General features: G+C 29.6%; 1 protein-coding gene across 1 annotated transcript in view; it reads right to left on the bottom strand.

Annotated features, from left to right (window-relative positions):
* The window catches only part of LOC113386416 (transient receptor potential cation channel trpm), a gene marked incomplete at its 3' end in the record, with an annotated part of 29946 nt that extends 10443 nt beyond the window's left edge, over window positions 1-19503 (bottom strand). Inside the window, 15 exon segments of the mRNA XM_026624197.1 lie at window positions 1-213; window positions 2459-2515; window positions 4959-5123; window positions 5194-5405; window positions 5469-5658; window positions 5725-5920; window positions 8462-8583; window positions 8642-8778; window positions 8836-9013; window positions 11990-12137; window positions 12272-12428; window positions 16491-16554; window positions 16556-16785; window positions 16845-17058; window positions 19308-19503. Coding sequence (XP_026479982.1) covers window positions 1-213; window positions 2459-2515; window positions 4959-5123; window positions 5194-5405; window positions 5469-5658; window positions 5725-5920; window positions 8462-8583; window positions 8642-8778; window positions 8836-9013; window positions 11990-12137; window positions 12272-12428; window positions 16491-16554; window positions 16556-16785; window positions 16845-17058; window positions 19308-19400 — 2376 coding nt within the window.
* Between the last annotated feature and the right edge of the window lie 2742 nt (window positions 19504-22245).

Genomic DNA, 22245 nt, shown 5'->3' with positions numbered 1-22245 from the left:
GTGTCTCTTCAGTTCGAAGAATCCGTCGAGTTGCAAAGGGACGTACTCCCTGGCCAAACTCAAAGGGCTACTGGGTGTCTCCGAATCCATCGTCGACTGTTGATTCTGGCCCTGTTGCGACTGTTGATTGGATAACAAGGCCCCATTGTTGATGGCCAGATCGACTTTGCCGTCGCTCTGGACGCGGGTGTCGTATTGCTCGGATAACAGAGCCTGGTAAAAAATAAAGGGTAAAGGGTAAAGGGTAAAGGACTCTTGGTAATAAAGAAAAAATTGTAAAATGAAGTGGAATTTGGGAATTAAATTGCAAAAACGACACAAAAAATAATAACAGAAATCCAGCAGATATTAGAAAAAAAACTTCGTCTCTTCTTCAGTATGGGAGAATATTATTATAACCTGCAACTAGGGTTTATACAAAAACCGACATTTCAGAAAACCGGCTTTCAATTTTTAATTTTAATAAAAAACCGGTTTTAACCGGTTTTCAAATTTTATATAAAAAATAAATTTTTGCTCGAATATTTTGTAATTTATCCGCAAATTTAGTGTAATTTAGAGCAGTATTTGACTGAATTTATTTATTGTTCAATTTTATAGATAGTAAACAAAATTATTTTAATTTTAATTAGTAGAACTAAAAAATAATAGTTTATCTTGATTAAATAACTTTGAAAATAATTATTCGTTATTCATGCATCATTTTCACATATAAGAATGAAAATATTTTTTAGACAGTGAAAGGAAAGTTTTCGAATAAGTAAAAAGAATACATTTTTAAATTAAAAAATGGCACAACCAGTATAACCGCCTAAAAAAAGGTGATTTTTGGGAATTTATATTAAAAAACCTACTTCATCAATATATTTATACATGTTTTAAGAATACATAGTAAAATTTTTGAAGAAAAAAATTAAATATTTTTTAAGTTATCGTCGATCTCCAACGGCACGACAGAAAAAGGCCCTTAACTGCTGCAGTGATTCCGGCCTTCTACGTGGATGAAATAAAAAAAAATTCTCGTTAAACTAGATAATATTGTCTGTAAAATGAACTACGATAAAAAAATAAATAAAAAATTTGGCGGCGTTTTTTAAAAAAAAGTCGATTTTTACCCAAAATTTTGGTCATTTTCCGACTGCCAAATTTCTAATTTTGATCCGATCAAAAAATCGATAGTTCATTTTACAGAGAATTATATACAGAACATGCAAAAAAAAATTGATAGTGATCGGATCATTCGTTTTTGAGTAATCACTGCAGCAAATTCGGAAAATGCTTTTTCGAGAAAAACGCGTTTAAAGATAAAATGATCGTTGTACTATAATAAATGACTGTAATAAAACTATTTGAGATATCGATTTGAAATTTTAATATGTTATTTTTAAAGGTGTAATCTACCGAAATATGAAAAAAAAACAAAAATCGATTTTTTCAAAATTTCACACTAGTTGTGCCCCTTAAATTAAAAAAAAATAGATACACGTTGATACATACTTGTTAATATCAATTTTAGTTTTAAAAACAATTAAGCTAAACTCAAGTATTGTCTGTTCCGAGCAATTTTAATTAATTAATTTTAAACATTCTAATTGATTTTTTTGTTTAATAAACTATGATTTCAAAAAACTGAGAACGTCTATCGAATTGCTACTTAGACGTGTCCTTTGTTTACTCACAAAATTTTTCTCATACTTGCGACCAAATTATGCTTAATTGTTTTTAAAGCCTGATATAATAATTCTAAGTTTTTTGTTCTTTAATTTGTGGCTACTAGGGTTTAAAACACTTTTTTTTTAAGTTTGAGTAGAGGATGTTACTTCTTCAAGAAGAAGTCACACTGATTTTAAATTAATATATACACTGGTATAAAAATCAAAATTAATATATAAACAAAACCTTTCTGAGAACCGTTGCAGACTGATAAGATATGAAATGCTATTGAACCGATATGATTTCAAGAATCAAAACGCTTTTATCTATCTTTTATATTTGGACTTCTTTCACCAAAAAAACGGTTTTCGAATTCCATAATTTTCGCCAAAAAACCGGTTTTTGAAAACCGACATAACCCTAATTGCAACGACAAAGTTCATTTAGAACAGAAATCTTGGTTTATTTTTGCAATTTAATTTCCATCTTCCCAAACACAAATTAAACAAAAACACAAAGCAATATATACATACATAGATATTTCAAACACATATAAAAACCCACCAAAATATTCTGAAAAAGTGTTAAGAGACAGAGTTAGAACATAGGCGTAGAAATTCATTTCAACACTCAAAAGTGCATTCGAGAACACATAATTAATTTATCACATAATTAATTTAATTAAGTCGAGTCAAAGTAGCTGTGAAAAAAGTGAGTGCGGACATAGACAGAAAAATTAGCTGAATGATGAATTCACAGATAATATTTACAAAATTCACAATTGCAAATATTTGTTTGCATGTACCTGACCGCCTTGTCCAATTTGTCCGCATTTGAGTCGTATACTTTTTCTTCCTTTTGTCTACAAATTGAATTTTTAAATTGAAAACAATAAAAAACAACAAATATTGTAATAATATCATATACAAAACATACCCCTATGTGGTTATATTAATAATTAACCCTAATTGAAGTGAAACTTCGTACAAAACCAAAACGACGACGAGTTAAACTTAAGGTGTTATATACACTTAAGATTTTCACAAAATCGTTTTCGAAACAAAACTTCTTTAGGAGTGACTAAGGTGTAAATCTGTACAAATGCAACGAAAATTGTTACGGCAAGGTCAAGTGAAAGTCATTCGCTCTCGACGATATCATTTCTATACGGGTCGCTTGTGATTGGTCGTCGTGTCGCGTGAGAGGGTTCTTCGATTGTTGCGTTCTACGTAATATGTCACCGAAAACGAGAACCATATTGTTGGGAATGTCATTAGATTTTAAAGTCCTAGAATCGGAAGAATATTTTATCCAGTCTCCAGTAAATAATTATAGAGAAAATAATAAAACAAATGAAAAATCTGTGCCGTGTAAGAAACGTAAGTTTATTCAAAAAAATTCTATTATTCGTGGTTACTATATATTTTTAGAAATTATTTATATAGACAAGGCACATATTACAGGTGCTAAAAAATGAGACTATCAGCAGCGAAATGGTGAAAAAAATAAGCAGTCAATGAGTGTACACTTATTACGAATTTGTAGTCGAGGAGTCTAAAAGAGTTTTACTTCAAAATTTGTAAATTGTATCTTTTATCGCTTGTTGGGTATCGTTTAAAAAGTCTCGACAAGTAGAAATCAATTTCTCCAAAAATATGACGACATTGTAATAAAAACGTAAAACCATATTTTATTGCAAAAATATTAGAATGTTGATTTTTTTTAATAAAGTAATAAGTATAAATACTGATTTATACACTAAATATACCCTTTTTACGAATTTGTAGCAGAGGAGCATAAAGAAGTTTTACTTCAAACATTTTAGATTGTATCTTTAATGGCATGTGGGGTATCATTTGAAAGGTCTTTTTGAATAGAATCCGAATACTGAAATTAACAATGTGGTTTGTCCACAAAATCTACACTTTTAATGAATTTGTAGTAAACGAGCTCTAAGAAGTTTTACTTCAAAAATTTTAGATAGTATTTTATACGGCATGTTGGGTATCGTTTGAAAGGCCTTCTCGAATAGAAACCGAATACTGATGTTAACTGTATGGTTTGTTCACAAAATATATACTTTGTAGCTAAGAGTCTAAAGAAGTTTTACTTCAAAAACTTTAGATTATATCTTTTATGGCATGTGAGGTATCGTTTTAAAGATCTTTTTGACTAAAATCCAAATGTGCAATTAAATATGAGATTTGTCAACTTTTAATGAATTTGTAGTAAACGAGCTTAAAGAAGTTTTACTTCAAAAATCTTAGCTTAAATCTTTTATGGCATGTGGGGTATCATTTGAAAGGTATTTTTTAGTAGAATCCGAATACCGTAATATTTTTTTCAAATTTTTAAAGTACTTAATGTTAAATTAAAATTTAACGGTTTTTGAAAAAGTATTAATTTTAATTACATGAAGTTTTTCAAACAAAATTACATGATGAGTGAATTTGTTAAACCAAAATTTCTTAAGGCATAATAATAATATAATAATAATAATTTTTTCGGTCTATTAATTGTATATAACCTCTTAAGTCTGATTTGAAACACGAGAGAGACAAAAGAGTGAGAAAGAAATATACATATACTTAGAGCGAAAGAGAGCGAGGGAGAAAGATATATGTTTTTCAAGAAGTTTCACTTCATTAAGGTGTTAGACGCACAATTTTATATTTTAACAAAATTAATTCATTTTTCTGCATGTACTAAATATTAGTAACGAAATGCATAAATTAACATCGATTTAATACCTTTTTTAGACCATAGTACAAAAAATAAATTAGACTATGTGCAAACGATATTTAACCAAAATGCATTTTTCATAAAATATAATTGTCATGGCAATGACATCTAATGCTTGTTTATTGGAAGTAAAAATTGTAAAAATGTTTATTATCAGGCGTAGTTTACATATAAACAAGCAAGAAAGAATCTTATGACAACTGCACCATCTAGAATTCTGTTATAAGATTCTTCCTTGCTTGTTATTATGTAAAATACGCCTGATTGTACAGCAAACAGATGGTCATTTTCCCAGTTTCACTAACAAAAAACAAGCATAAGATAGGGTTGCAACAACAACGCTATTTTTAGGCAGAATTGCCCCTATAATTATTTATTTACCAAAACATCCATTATTAAAATCACGTTTAGCTACTGAAGAATTACCTATAGTTAAAATTTATGCCAGTTATTAGTTACAATAGTAGAAAAATTATCATTGTTAGTAATTGCAAGAAAAATCAGTGATTTTATTAAATAAATCCCCTGTAAAATCTTATAGAATTTTATTTCTTAAACCTTACCTCTCCATCAGCATGTTTCTCCTCATCCTGCTCCATCTGCTCCTCATCAAGCAAACTCTCATTCTCCATATGCTCCTCTTCGGTTTGAGGCATCAACTGCAACTCTTCTTTGGACTTGAATTCTAACCTCACAATGTATAAAGGACACAACAGTCCTAGAATGACCTGAAACCAACAACAACAAATTATAAAATTAATTAGTAATACAATACAAGTCAAAGTTTATCCGACGTACTTTTAAATTCGTGTTCTTTCTAGTCCTAAGTCCTCCCATCCACAAATCTGCCAAAATAATTTGGGAACAAGGATGTGCCAAAAGGGCTCTATGGTTGGCAGCAACTGCTAAACTCAAACAAGTTTGTCCAGACCAGTTTTGCAATTCGCAAGTCAATAGTTGCTGAGTTTGGTCGTCGTCTTGGCGGTAGCAGAAGTCCAGCAATTCTAGGGCTAAATGGTAAAGGACTCATTAACTTGCTGAAGAAGGTGTTTAGGGTTTATGTTTTATCTCACCTTTATTTTCAAATTCCTTTCCGTAATTCCTCAATTCCTCATAAATCTCAGTCTCTAAATCATCTTCGGCTGCTTCGTGAGCCATCGCCTTGTACAGTTTACAAGCCGCCAAAGCTTTCGCCAAAGCTTCCTCACCATGAGTCCACATCAGCAGGGCCATTTGTTGTCTTTTGGTTAAAACTGCCCAAGTCTTAAAGAAAAAAAGATGTATAATAAGTAAAACTAGGGCTATGTCTATTATCATTATTATTTTTACCAGTAATTCATTGAAAGGGTAATCAAACAAGGCCATTTCAGTGGTAACCGGTAGCATTCCCGTCAGCAAACTCAGTGGATTACCGCCTCCGTAGTATTTAACAAACGATGCTGAATTTCTGTGGGTTATGTGGCTGTTTGTTTTGTTCATCACTTTTGCATAGATTGGACGAAATTTTCTTCGAGTGTAATAGGCTCTAAAAAAAAAGAGTGCGCGTAAGGATCACACGCGATTGAAGTAAAACTTTTAATATTGTATGAGTAGGCAATTAAGATAAAAATAAAAAAAACATCATATTTGAATTTTAAAAATCATCTTTTAATAATCATATAACATCAATAATAATAAGATCTCCTGAGCATCGGCACAGCTGTCCTACTGATATTAAGAGTTTGAATATGATGTGAAGCTTTCTTCCTAATTTTGTTACCTATCTAACCGGGAAATTCAAACCATAAACGTAGAAGTTCATCATTATCGCCACGTTCTATGTACACTAATTTTCCCACACAACCATTAGCTAAGCCATCACTTACATCAATATTAGTTGTTATTATGTAAAATTTATTCAGAACTAAAATTATTTCATACGGCAAAGCCCCGGTATCAATAAACGATTTTTTTGAAACTGCTGACGAATGTATGATTGTTGATCTGTCGCATGGCAACCTACATAAATATCCGTGGCAGTAGATATTATTTTGTCTTCAACGAGATTCAATATAAATTTATTATATTCCATGGCACATTTACTCTCTAAGAAAAGTCTTATTCCATGAGGACATAATACAGCAACCTCTTCTTTTGTAAAAAAAACGTGATTCAATTAATGCAAGTTCATATAGGGTTTAGCGCTCGACTTACGCATGACATGACGGGAGTGGATACTCGCGACATCAGCGCTTACGGCGTCGTAGTGTTCAACTACACGTTGGCATTTTCGTTGCATTTGTACGGATTTACACCCGTGTCGCGCCTAAAAATTTTTACACCCATATCGCGCCTAAAGAAGTTTTACTTCAAAAAAATTGTAAAATACTTTGAACTCCTAGTATTCGCCGACCCAGACCACTGGGCATTCACAGCCCTACAATTGCTCGTCTTTAGAAAAATAATATATATAGTGTATATAATTAGTCATTAAACGATTAGCAATATAGAGATTTTACATTGATTTATATTGGTTCATATTCGTCGACACAGACCACTGGGCAACCACAGCCCTACAATCGCTCGTCCTTAGAATAATATATATATATATAGTGTACAAGAGTCATTAAACGAATAACAATATAGCGATTATAAATTGATGTATATAGAAATTTTAAATGCATAAATATTTTGTTCATTTTATGACAAATATTATTATATTCTTTATACAAAGTAATTATAAGCGTTAAATACACAATAAAATTTACTTCAAATTTGTATATAATAATATATACATATCTTGCCAATATTTACGAGAATTTCAGCATCAAAAATGAAGATATTCATTTCACTGGATTTTACCCAGTATTCCATCAATGAATAAGTTCAGTGCATGCACTTTTTTGACAAAATTACTTTATACAGAAATTTTTTCAAAAAAGCTTAATAAATGATAAATGACGTTAAATAGCTAATAACGTTTACAATAATTATCTGTATAATGATATATACATTCCTTAACAAAATTTATAAGAATTTTACTCTGACCACTGGACATCCACAACCCTACAATCGTTCGTCTTTAAAAAAATATTATACATAGTGAATATAATAAGTCTAATTTTCTACAGATTTTTTTTCAAAAAATCTTAATAAACGATAAATGGCGTTAAATAGCTAATAACATTTACAATAATTCTCTGTGTAATTATATATATATATATATATATATATATATATATATTCCTTAACTAAATTTATGAGAATTTTACTCTGACCACTGGACATCCACAACCCTACAATCGTTCGTCTTTAAAAAAATATTATACATAGTGAATATAATAAGTCTAATTTTCTACATAGTCTGAAAATATCCTGGATTGTTCAAAAATGTTCTAGATAGTCGAAAAATGTTCTAGATAATCCAAAAATGTTCTAGATAATCCAAAAATGTTCGGGATAGTCTAGAAATGTTCTGAATAGTCCAAAAATGGTAGTCTGAAAATGTTCTATATGAACTGAAAAAAATTAGATAATCTAAAAACGTTCTAGATTGTCTAAAAATGTTCTAGATAGTCCAAAAATGTTCTAGTTAGTCCAGAAATGTGCTAGATAGTCCAGAAATGACCTTGACCACTGGACATCCACAACCCTACACTCGCTTGTCTTTGGAAAAATATTGTACATAGTGTATATAATTAGTCATTAAAGGAATAACAATATAGCGGTTATAAATTGATTTATAATCGTTCATATTCGTCGACAAACCACTGGGCATCCACAGCCCTACAATCGCTCGTCCTTAGAAAAATAATATATATATATATATAGTGTACAAGAGTCATTAAACGAATAACAATATAGACATTATAACTTGATGTATATAGAAATATTAAAAGCATAAATATTTTGTTCAATATTTTATGACAAAGATTTTTCAATGATGAAAATAAATTTTGCAAATTTTCTGAGGTCAATTGATTTTTTTTCTTTGTAAGGATTGATCTGATAAGGTTTAAAATAAAAGATATATATATATATATATATATATATATATATATATATATATTAAGTCTATTATTATTACCTGTAAGCACCTCCCATCAATTTATTAATAACCAGACCAATATCGTGCAAAGTGTACATATAGCCGCGAGGTATATGAGGTCTTACGTCCCTTAAAATATAGCCTAAGGTATTACTTGGACCCTGAAAATAAAACAAAAATAATTTTCATGACCATGACATACAGGTTTACATATATTACCTGTTTAGTATTGTACAATTCTTCCAATCGCGGTATAGTTAAAAACTTCTTCATCGACACACCATTTTCCAAAAGCAGTTTCACAAAATCGATTCTGTCGTGTTCCAAAGCCTGCATCATCGCTTCATCTAAAGCACCTAGATAAAAAATAATAATGAGATATAAACTAATGAATTATTCTTATTATTTATTACCTGGTGGCCATTCTTGTCCATAAACAAAAATTTCCGATCGTGCAATGTCGACACGGTTCCACGTCAATGCCAAAGATAATTGTTCGGATGGTGATAAGTGTTGAGATTTGAACAAACCCGTCAAGATTGTTTGATCGAGTTCCTGAGTTCGTCCTTCTTGTATCCTAAATATTGTGATCTGGGAAAAATACATATTATTACTACTAAATTAAAAAGAGTGCGCGTAAGGTTCACACGCGATTGAAGGGAAACTTATTTACTACTTTACAAGATAGTATTTAAGTAAAAATAAATACGTCATAAAACAAGTTGTTTATTAGTAATATGGTAACACTCGCGATCCACACATTTATTGGTTTCGACCATTATACACATTTATATAATGATAAATTATAATTTATATATTTATAATAGCATTAAAAATATGTATAATATTTCAAAAACAATAATGTAATTAAAGTCATACTTCAAATACGACATGATCGGTTTGTCATTGTAATTAGCATTTAAAAATGAGAAATGAAGTAATTGCTGATTAATAATTTTTATAATATTCATTCACACAGTGGATTATGTTGAACAACGCCTAAACAAATATTGTTTTCACAATTTCACTCATCATCATATAATATTTGTGTTTGAAGAACTTCATGTAATTAAAATTAACATACATTCATTGACTGTTTGTATTTTTTTTACTTTTTCGCTGGCGATACAGTCTCATTCTTTGAACAGCTGTTATATCTGTCTTGCCTTAAAAACTACTTTCCATTTTAATAACTTCAAAGATTTATGGAAACTATAAGTCCATTTTTGATTTTATTTTTAGTTTTGCTCGTCAGTAGAGTCCCTTTTTAATGTTATTTTTAGATTGCTCGTCAGTAGAGTCCACTTTTCTTTAATTTTTAATTTAATCATCAGCATAGTCTCTTTGAATTTTATTTTTATTTTGCTCGTCAGTAGAGTCCCTCTCCTTTTTTCATTTTTAGTTTGGTCGTTAGTAGAGTCCCTTTTTCAAAACATTTAATATTAATAATTTTGCTCGTTAGTAAGGTCCCTTTTTTGTCCTTTAGATTAATTTTGTGCATTTTTATCAAGTTATTAGATCACTTGTCAGTAGAGTCCCTTCTCTATTATATTGTTCATTTATTATTCGTTTGTCACTAGAGTCCCCTTTTGTCTTATTTGTCAATTTTCAGTTTGCTCGACAGTAGAGTCTTTTTTTTTTATTTACGAATTTCAAATTTGGTCGCCAGTAAAGCCCATTTTTAAATATTTTATATTAAAAATGAATTTGCTCGTCAGTAGAGTTCTTTTTAGAAGCATTCATATTTTCTATTCATAGTTTGATCGTCAGTAGAGTCCCTTTCTTCTCTTCTAGATTGAAATTAAAATTTGCTCGTCAGTAGAGTCCATTTCATGAAACATTTTTCATTAATATTTTTGCCTATCAGTACAGTCCCTTTTAGTATCTAAATTAAATTTGCTTATCAGTACAGTCCCGTTTAGTTTTTAAATTAAATTTGCTTACCAGTAGAGTCCTTTTTGTTCTTCTAAGTTCAAATTAAAGTTTGCTTCGATCTTTTTTGTCAACTTTTAATTTGCCTGCCAGTAGAGTCCTTTTTATATTTGCTAGTTTCAAGTTTGATCGTCAGTAGAGTCCCTTTTGTATTATCTTATCGATCAAAACTTTGTCGGCTTGTCAGTAGAATTTCTTTTTAACTTTAAGATAAAATTTATGATGTCAGTAAAGTCCTTTTGAATCTTTTGGATCAAAACTAAAGTTTCCTCGTCAGTAGAATCCTTTTTTATGTTTCCTTTCTATATCCTTTATATCTATATCAGTTAGTGGAAATCTTTTTCAGTTTTTTATATTTACTAATTTTAAATTTAGTCATCAGTAGAGTCCCTTTCGATTAACTCGATTGTAATTAAAGTTTGCTTGTCAGTAAAGTCCATTTTTATGTTCTGGATTAAAATTATGTTTGCTCGTTAGTGGAGTCCTGTTTTTAATTCTAGATTAATTTGCTCGTCAGTAGAGTCCCTTTTTATATATTTTATCTTTAGCTCGTCAGTAGAGTCTTTTTAATAATTTCGTAGCTTTTGCTCTCATAAGAAAAAAGCGAGGAAACGTATTTTGCAATATATGAAAATAAAAAAGGACTCTACTGACGAGCAAATAAAAAGCTACCTAGAATACGAGAAAAGGACTCTACTGACGAGCAAACTTAAATTAAAGGCACGAGAAAAAAAACGCAAACGTCAGAATGCATAGAGAAAAAAAAGGACTCTACTGACATGCAAACTGAAATAAATGATATGGGGAGAATAAAAGGACTTTACTGACGAGCAAATTAAAAAACAATTTGGAATATTAAAAGGGACTCTACTGACGAGCAAATTGCTTTTTAAAAGACATGGAAAAGGACTTTACTGACGAGCAGATTTAAAACCAACTTAGGTGATAAAAAAGGGACTCTACTGACGATATAATTAATTTTTAAACTCATAAAAAAGAACACTACTGGCGGGCAAATTGAAAAACGATTTATAAGATAAGAAAGGACTCTACTGACGAACAAATTGGTTCTCAAAATCATGAAAAGGAACTATACTGATGAGCAACTTAAAAAACAATTCGAAGACAAAAAGGACTCTTCTGATAGGCAATTTTAATGGCATTTTGAGATAGAACTCTACTGACGAGCAACTTGAAAAACAACATAGAAAATTGAAAGGGACTTCGAAGATTTTTAGAAACTACTAACGAATAATATAGAAATAATTTGTAATCAATAAACTTATGTTTAGTACACGGCACAGATTTATAATTTATTTTATTATTTTCAAGGAACAGGGTAAAATATTCTTCTGATTCAGGCATTTTTTATTAAACCAACATTTTTGTACTACGATGTAACTTTAAAATGTTTATTTATCTATCAATGTCGATTTCCTTGTTATACAACGACAGATCTCTATTCACATACACGACGACAACTAATCACAATCGACCCGTATAGAAATGATATCATCGAGAGCGAATGACGAATCATTGGCACTTGACTCTTATCTTATCTGTCGTAACACCTAGGATTCACACCCTAGTCGCCCCTAAAGAAGTTTTATATCAATAATTTTAAAATATTATTACCAAATTTTTCCTCTTCGTGCACTGCAGCAATTCATAATAAAGACACTCTGCAGGATCGTAAGCGACTTCAAAAGTCCTTTGAATTGTTGAGATCAGATAATCCTTCATGGATTCTAAAACTGTTTGCTCTCCGGATTCTGCAGCATATCTATAATAATAAGAAGTCAAATGTTATTACAAAAAAAAAATTTTTTTGTATAGCGAAGGAAATGCCTTTATGCATCTCAGACTGGTCTTTTGTCTAAAATAATTGTGTGTTACTATGTATTATTATTTTTTTACTTGTGAACGAAAGCGATGAGATCGGCAGCTCTTCCGGAGCCGTCGCAGACGACTACCGGAACCGGAGGATCATCCGTGACATACTCGAGTACGGCCCTGATCGTATTGGTACCCCCTTCGATGACCAGACAGACCACCGGAGTCGACGAATGGGTATCTGGAAGAAAAACATAATAAATATGAATAGTTTACCCACTGCAAAGCATGACACATATAAATGTTCCTGGGTCTCTAATAGTGTTTGCAAGGGCCAACCTAATATGAAAATGATTCTATTTAAAAAGAACTGGCACATTCAAAGTTTTAATAACGTACTGTTTGTGAAAATGGAAGGTGTAGACAACCCTTGATAGAAATAAATTCTATTTTATTAGTAAAATTCATGCTTTATCATGCATATGCATCATGCATATGGTCAGGAAAATATGACTATAACACTAGATTTTATAATTTATTAAATTCTCACTTTCGCACCAGTTATGCAATAAAGAAAACCACTATAAGTTATAAAACATGTATTATCTCTATAATTTTTTTTGGATTCGCACAGACACTAACAAAAGTCACTTATTACACTAAATGGACAATAAAATACAACTCCCTATCTCGTACGGTTGATTAAGTTATCTAAAACAGCTTAGCAGGACTAAGTTGTTTTATTAATTAATCCACCTGTAACGTTCAAATCCAATATCAGAAATGCCGGCGAACCCAGGTCAAAATTTCTGTATCTTTTAATTAAATGCGTTACAAATGAAAAACTAAAACTGACATATATAATGTTATTTAAATAATATGCACGCTACAGACTTGAAATTTAGCAAAAAATACTCATTGACTGAAAGCCCTGTGAAAAATTATTCGATTACTAAAATGACTTATGAAATAGCGACTTGTAAAAATTTAGAGTTGTATACATTTTTTAATTCCGCATTATGAAAATTAAAATTCCAAATGATTCCAAAATCAAAAAAAAAAAGTGAGGGTTGGACCTGTCTTAATAAAAATCAAATCGAGGTGAAAAAAGTTCTATATATTTTTCAATTTCGTATTATAAAAAATTAAAGTAAAGAAAATTAAAATTGAAAATAAAAACTCCCAGAATTTAGAAAAAATAAATAAATAAATAAACAAACAAATACATAACTCAAAAAATAAAATAACGAAACGTAAATTAATGAACAAATAAAAAATACAAGTAATTAAATACGTAAACAAGTTGATGGATAAACAATTAAATAAAATAATGAACGCACAAGTAAAAACAAGGATATAAAAAGCAACGAGATAATTAATGAACAAACAAGTAGGAAAATGATATATATATATATATATATATATATATATTAATTTGGAAATATGAACAAACAACACTCTTTTTTGCACTAATTTAGAGTAGATTTAGAGTGTTGTTTGTTCATATTTCCAAATTAATATCTATTATCCACTCAAAATACATTTGTTATACATATACATATATATATATATATATATACATATATATACATATATATATATATACATATATATACATATATATATATATATATATATATATATATATATATATATATATGAATAACACTTTTCATATATTTAAGAAGCATGTTTCAATCTGCTTTTGCAAATATTAGCTCGGGAATTGTGACACAGATTAAACTTGTGGCCTCCCTGTTTGCACAAATATATACATACATATATACATATATATATATATATATATATATATATATATATATATAAATGTACAAAAAAGCATTAACTATTTTACGATCAAGCTCTCGACGCTTTCTTAGTAAACAACTCGACTTTTATTAATCGTAAAAAATCACAAGATTTTGTTTATTGACTTATGAAAAGTTTGTTCCGAGTTTAAAAAATGTAATCACATTGTAACAAATAGACAACATCGTCCGTAAGTCACAAATAGTAATGAAAATATTGCTAATTTATTTAACAAAATATTTGGCAAATTTGTACAAAATTAAATAATCTACAACAACATAGTCTAATATCCTGAAAATTAAATTGCAAAATTGATTTATAAAATGTATATGACTAATGTACTTGTATACAAAGTAAAAAAAAAACATTAATAAAAACAACCTGAAGCAACTCGATGTATTCATAAAACTTTTTATCCTCGATGCATATTATTTTTTAATCATATTTTTTAATATAATTTAATTTTCGGCTCCCTTTTTTGCAACACTGTAAAATCCCTTTGTGGTTGAAAAAGGTCAATTCTTCTAGCCGAAAATCTCTTCAGTTCGCAAAATATAAATAAATCCTCAAGATGGACATAAGTAGCTTTATTTATTATTTATTAAAGGAATTAATGTGGAAAAAGCAGATGATGGCGACTTTGACGTTGTCAATCTGTTTCATATTTCTTATGATGAAGTTAATACCCTTTTTGGGTCGTAAGTCGAAAGGTTTATTAAGAATTAAGACTGGGGGAAAGGATTTAGGGTATATATATATATATATATATATATATATATATATATATATATATATATAAACAAAGTCTAGTAATCGGGCGTAACATCAATAAAAACATGAATTTCTTTCAAAAATTTAGCCTTAATTCAGTGGAAACTAAAAATAAAATTAAAAACTAAAACAATTGAATTGGAGTGAAAAGAGAAAATAAAAAAAGGAAATAGTACTTGCAATTAGTTAATCTTAGTGTTAAATTGGAAGATTTTAATAAACCATGGTATCAGGATATGATAATGCACTACACTATGTATTATAAACATTAAAATTGTAATTACACAATATTTTCACAAAATACTAATTTAAATTTAAAAAATCCGTGTTGTTCGTAGACTGGTTGAAGATATAATGGAAAAGAGACTTTTTAAAAAATATTTTTTACCAAGATTCTACACATGTGTGGAACGAATTGTTTTGTGAGAAATTCGGAAATACTATCTAAATAAAAAAGATTTGTGTCGCACAGCTTGTTAATTTCATTCCTTTTATTTATTGTTTTATTGCTGTAAATAGTTAAAAAAGATCCCTCTATAATTCTTCGTTTGAATAAATTTTGTTCGAATTGTAGTACAGTCGGGTTATAAAAGTCCATATTGTGTTTTAAAGTATAAATATGCTCCGCAATCATGGTTTTAAATTGCCTCGGATTTTTTAAATTGTTTTTATGTTGTTGTAAACGTTTCATTAAGTTCTTGCTTATTGCTCCTATGTAAATTAAATTACAATCTAGACAATTTATTTGATAGACGAGATTTCTAAGTCGTTCGATATTAAAAAGGGTTTTTGTTTTGGTACAAATAGTACTAGTTGTGGTACTAAAATTGTTTAAAAGTCGGAGTCCAGATTTATAAAAAAGATTTTTTCCAATGAACATACAATTTTTTTTAATGTATGGCAAACATATTACACCAGAATGAGTTTCTGAGTCAGGTAAATCGTTATGTACTGTGGAATTGTCCATTTTATTCAAAAGGTAGGTTCGTCTGTTACTAGTTACGGAATTTATAAGTTTTAAGGGATAGAAGTTATCTGTTAGAAGTATTGCGTGGTCAGTTAACTTTATTATAGTACCTATTTTCATTTTGAGTGGATTACTAGACTTTGTTAATACATATGTCAACATCAAATTCAAAATCACAAAATATCAGGGTGGTCCTTAATATAGACATTTTCAAATTTCTTCGCTCCCAAAGTCTCAAATGCTTCCACATTAATATAAAAAAATACTCTAAAAGTTTTAGCTCCTAATATTAACATTTAGATAGTCCGCAATTCAATTAAAAGTTTCGTATATTTATTATTAACATAAATTCTAACGTCATCTGTGATAGCATTTGTGAACTTCATTATGGCACTTGAAAATATTTATAAATCACTTGACCTGTAATTAAATCGATATTTATTTAATTAACTATTGACACTCAAATTATCAGTAATAAATTGCCTTCAAAATTACAAGTCTGCTATCACAGATGGCGCAATAATTTACTTATGTTAAAAAAAATATATACGAAACTTGTAATTGAGCTGCGGACTATCTAAATGTTAATGTTAAGAGCTAAAACTTTTACAGAATTTTCTTTTATCACTTTGAAAGCATTTGTGCCCTTGGGAGCAAAGAATTTCGAAAATGTCCATATTAAGGACCACCCTGATATATATATATATATATATATATACAGCATTGTCTTTTACCACTATATCATTTACTACTTACAAGGGTGCAACTTCTGCTTCGATATGTACTTCTCAAGTTTCCTCCTCAAAATAATTTCCGCCCCCATAATTTCCATTGGTGCCATTATCAACCAGCAAAAAATATGCATGTCGGCTGTTCAAAACCGCAAATTTAGATCTAGGTGAAGCTATACTGTGGTATGGGACGTCCCTGTTGTGTCCCACCAGCTCCTGGTTATTTTCAACAATACCCCAAGGAGCTATTCCTATACTGACCACACGACCAGCTCTTTGGGATTCTAGGAGAAGGGCGTCTCCTACTTGTCTGGTAACACCTGGGAAGAAAAAGAGTTAATGATAAACTGTAGGTGTTTATAATTATTTAATAAGTTACCAGTATTGGTTCCTCCAGTAAACACCCATGCTCCTGTAGTTTTGGCAGCCTTCAGCAAACCTTTCCGCAAAACCTTTTTTAATTTAGGTTGTAACTCGAAATTGGCTTTGCCTCCTTGAACTGTTATCAATAATTTTGGTAACTCCAAACCCCATTCTCTGGTGAACAACTGCACTATCAAATCTGGTCTTGTATCATAGGCCATACGGACATACTGCAAAAAACCCAAGATTAACCAATGTGTACCTGGATATATCTTATATATAAAATTCTTCTGTAACTATGTACGAATTATTAATCCTCCTAAACTATAATTCGGATTTTTATGAATCTTCCTGAAGTTTGTTCTGGAAATTTTCTAGAATTTTTAGATTCATAGAAATATAGTTAGGTTGCAGAAATAAATGGAAAGAATTGCAAAAAACCGCTCATCATTGTTTGTACTTAAAAATATTTGAAGCATTGTTTGACATTAAAAACAAGTGAAGACTGTCATTTGCCAAACATTTCTATTCACTCATAGGCTAAGGCAATATTAAAATATAATATAGTTAGGATTATGAATGAGAAAAATGTAATGTCTACATTATTATTGCTAAAAAGCAGCTGAGATGTGCCAAAAATTAAAATAATATAATAAAAATAGAGTCAACATGCGTCTGACAAGTGATGCAGTTCTGCGCATGCGTCTCACGTTTGTGAAATGTCAGTTTAATGTAATTACATAACCTATATTAAAATTAAATTTGACAGATTATTATTTTTTAAGTGAATGATAAAGAAAAATTAAAAGTGTTGTTTGCTAATATCTTCAGAAATATACATTTTAACAATAATGAAATAACCAGAATTATATATATTAATATTTTAATAAATCACTGTTTTATAGTGTTCTAGGAACAATATTAAGCTAGATATAAAAATGGGGTTTTATAGTCCTCAAAATAAGCTTTAAAATAAGTATTCCTGCATGTAAAATGAGTGAGCTATCATGCAAATAAAAGACGCATACAATGTTTTTTTTATTTGAATCAAATAGTTTATGAGTGCCATTTACACCAAAATTAAAAATAATCGTATTCCATCTAGAATTAACTTGGTGTAAGAGATCTTGATGGATTCTAGAAAATACCATAACTTTAGTACAAACGATTTTCAAAAAACTCATAATTTCATGAAAAGAATCCATTAAAAAAACAACCAATTTCTCATCATTATATCTCTGAAATTCAAGGTTTTTTCTGACTAATTATTGCTTTTTATTATTTTTTTGACACACAAATATTGATAGAGTGTCCAACCAGAGTGTCTTTTTCCAGTCCCTCAATCCTTTGCCATTTCAAAATAAGAGAAGTTACGGTTAAATTTATGATTGAGAAAGTTGTAGGTCATTTAATTAGCATTAAAATAGAATATTACAAGTTCTGATAAAATCAGAATTAAAAGAATTATAATCCAATTAATGCCTGGGGTGGTGAAAGAGTGCAAATTGTTTTCACTTCTGAACTTAAGATTAAGATTAGCCTATTTCCAAAATATCAAGCAAATTGGAGCATAGTAAAAAAATTCGCAGAGCACACGCTTTTTTCCTCTCCATTTACTGCAATAATTTTGTTGATCGTGCGTTGAATAGAGCACATGTGAACAGGATTTGACAAAATAATTCACTTCAAATATGAACTTAAGTAATAATGTATATTGAATTATTCGTGGGAAAAATGTAATTTAGATATTAAAATTACTAAAAGCCAGTTAAAATATGGTACGAAATTATAAAAATTATAGGCAACATTTTTGAAGCATTTTTGGGTAGAAACATTCAAGGTGATATTGTACCTTTACCGCGAATGCTATATATTAATTCTTTCTGAATATGTTATACCTTGTAAAAGACTTCAATTTCCAATACGTATATCTTATGCTATAAATCACTTAGGCAGGCGATGATTTTTTGTGTGATAAATTTGGAAAATCAATGTTTTAGTCGTGAATAAACAAAAAATCATTCATTTATACATCCACATCTACAGGTATGACTGAAAAATTGTATAACCCTTGGCATTAAAATAAATTGAGCTATTGGAAATACATTTGTTCTATTAATTGCAGTGTATAAATTTTAATATACAATTTTATTGAACATATTTTAATATTTTTTAAATGGATAATTAAAGTGTTAACTGTGGGAATTGAGAATCATAATTTTATTTGAAGCAGTTCTACATTTAACATCACTCATATTTGGGCAAATAGTAATTCGAGAAACAACAATTATTATTTTCAACTGAACGGTAAATATTAGTATAGGATAATACAAAAATGTAGATGTGGGTACAGGACAACGTCTGTCGGGTCATCTATTATATTATATATATACATATATATATATATATATATATATATATATATATTTATATATATATATATATATATACACGTATATATATATATTTCCCTTATTACCTGTGCTTTGGTAGGATGTGGCCCCCCCTGAAACTCGATGGTCCCATAGGCGTCCGTCGGAGACGGCTGTGTAGTGTGTTGGCAGGTGTCCATGGTTCCGCAGGCGGTTTTTCATATTTGTCTCCTTGGCCTCCGATTTTTCCATTGGCCAGACGTTCGCTGGCCAATTTTTCTTGGGCCAGAAGCTTCTCGTTTGTGGCAGCCGCTGTTATTGCAGAGAATTGGTGGCAGAGGGTGTGGGCGATGTAGGTCGCACCGCAGGAACACCTGGGGAAAAAGATAGATGATCAATGGTAAGATTTTTGTTTTTTTTTATTTATTTATCATAGCAAACTATACAAAGTACATTCAGCTATATTTTAATAGAGGTATATATTATTTATATATATTATCTATTATTCTAATTATATATATTATCTGTATATATATATATTATCCAGCGGTAGTACCTTCTTAGTTGTTATGTGATATTTTGTAGTAAATCATTGCAGATTCTTTTTTGAGACGCTTTGGTGGTAAAGGTTTGAGCAGATCTAACGCTAATTTAATGGTGAGATGAATGTGGTTTTGTGAATTTTTTGCCTATTGGCGTGTAGTCAAAAAGTCAATATTAAAATAAATTACTGATATTTTGGTTTAACGAGTTATCAGTTTTGCGAAATTAGTTTTGTCTATTGTAGTAGTTGTAGATGTAGATGCAGGACATTCTTCAACGTTTTTTTAAATAACTTAAAATCTTTTATCAGGACACTCTTTTCGAATTAGTTTAGGAGAAAGTAGATAAAATTTAGTACAATTCCATGTAAACACTTTTTTATACTCCTGTACAAAATTTTTGAATAAAACTAAGTTGAAAATAGCCTTATGTATTGTATGCAAGTGAGAACCATATATATGGATGCAGGACATTTTTCTACGCTTTTTTGAATAACTTGAAAACTTCTATCAGGACACTCTTTTTTAGTCTTAGCAGAAACTAGATAAAATTTACTAAGATTTCATATAAATTGTCTCATACATTCCGATACATTTTTTAAAAATAAAAATCTCCAAAAGTTTGAACCAGCACTTATATATTTATACATAATTGACTTGGGGCATTTTTTTGACTTTTTATTAAATATCTAGACAACTTTGTTCAAGGTACTCTTTTTAAGTTTTCTTAGCAGAAACTAAATAAAGTTAAGTACGATTATATGTAAACACTTTTTTATACTCCGATACGAAAATTTTGAATAAAACCAGATTGAACACAGCCCTATGTATTGTATGCAAGTTAGTTCATCAAGTATGGAAACGTTCAAATAAGGAATGAAAATTAATTCACTCTTTTTAATTCGACCAATTGTCTACTTATCATAAATCTAATATATATATATATATATATATATATATATATATATATATTAGGGTGGTCCTTAAAATGGTCATTTTTGAATTTCCTTGCTCCCAGGGGCTCAAATGGTTCCAAATAGATAAAAAACAATTCTCTGAAAGTTTTAGCTCTTAATATTAATGTTTAAATAGAGCGCAATTCAATCAAAGTTTGTATGGAGAGAGCATGGAAAAAATTTTGAAAATTTAAAAAAAATGTTTTAGGTATAACTTAGCAACAAATGAATGAGTTTTATTCATTCATTTGTTCGCTAAATTACATCTAAATAACATTTTCAAATTTTTTGAAAATTTTTCCATGCTATTTCCATATAAAACTTTGATTGAATTGCGCTCTATCTAAACGTTAATATTGAGAGCTAAAACTTTCAGAGAATTGTTTTTTATCAATTTGGAACCATTTTAGCCCCTGGGAGCAAGGAAATTCGAAAATAACCATTTTAAGGACCACCCTAATATATATATATATATATATATATATATATATATATATTGGCAAAATGATTTCACCTCATCTTCTTACGTTGAAAGCATTTCTTTGCAAAAAATTTTCTATCAAAAAGCAATCACTTTAAATTGGCATGTACACGCACACCCACACTTGAAACATGATATAAGCAAATATAATGTATATATATATATATATATATATATATATATATATATTATATCGATGAATGAATGGCAGATATAAGGGGGGACTCACATACGAGAATTTGATGACAAAAAAGCTTTTTAAAATGTCTTACACAAAACCTTAGGGCGTGGGGGATGATCTGGAATTCGCATTGTAAACGTAATTGTGTTTTCCCTACATAATACACATAGTTCAGTATATTATAATATATACATACACGTTATTGGAGTCTTATGAATATTCCGGCAAAACCATAAACTTCCCCTTCGGAAACTTAAAAACAACTGTTTTATTAATATCGCCCCCTCATCAATGTCAAATAAGCGACATAACTTACATAACTTTTCTAGTTTTGCAAACCCGGAAAACTTTTCCGGGAGTGACACTCGGATATAATAACATCGGTACCGGAACTTCTGCAATGTCATATAACTGAAAACTGTAATTGGATTGTTTTCGGAAAACAAAAGTAATTTAATAAAAATAATAACGGATATATACATATATATATATATATATATATATATATATATATATATATATATATATTAGGACTATTTGCTCTAATTGCGAACTTTTTTATATCGGAGAAACTAGCCAAAACCTGAGTAAACGCCTTCATCAACATAAAAATAACTCAAAAAATCCTAAACAATTCAAAACCATGTTAACCGAGCATATTAATAATTTAAGCCATAATATAGATTTTTTCAATCCTAAAATTTTACATTTTGAAGAGAACGTAATTAAAAGAAGATTCGCTGAGGGGTTGTTTTTGCAAATGCATAACGACAGGGTCATAAACAAACGCTTCGACAATACGACCCTGAACGAAACAAACACGTGGTTCCTTAAAAGCGTGTCGAAATTTCTTAAAAAATGACAAGATCCCATCGCCTTTGAAAT

Source organism: Ctenocephalides felis, unplaced genomic scaffold, assembly GCF_003426905.1.
Source record: "Ctenocephalides felis isolate EL2017-DRISC unplaced genomic scaffold, ASM342690v1 CF-g0.4_SCAFFOLD_03571, whole genome shotgun sequence".
NCBI lineage: Eukaryota > Metazoa > Arthropoda > Insecta > Siphonaptera > Pulicidae > Ctenocephalides > Ctenocephalides felis.
Note: the sequence above shows the minus strand (reverse complement) of the source record. Positions and strands in the feature narration are given on the sequence as shown.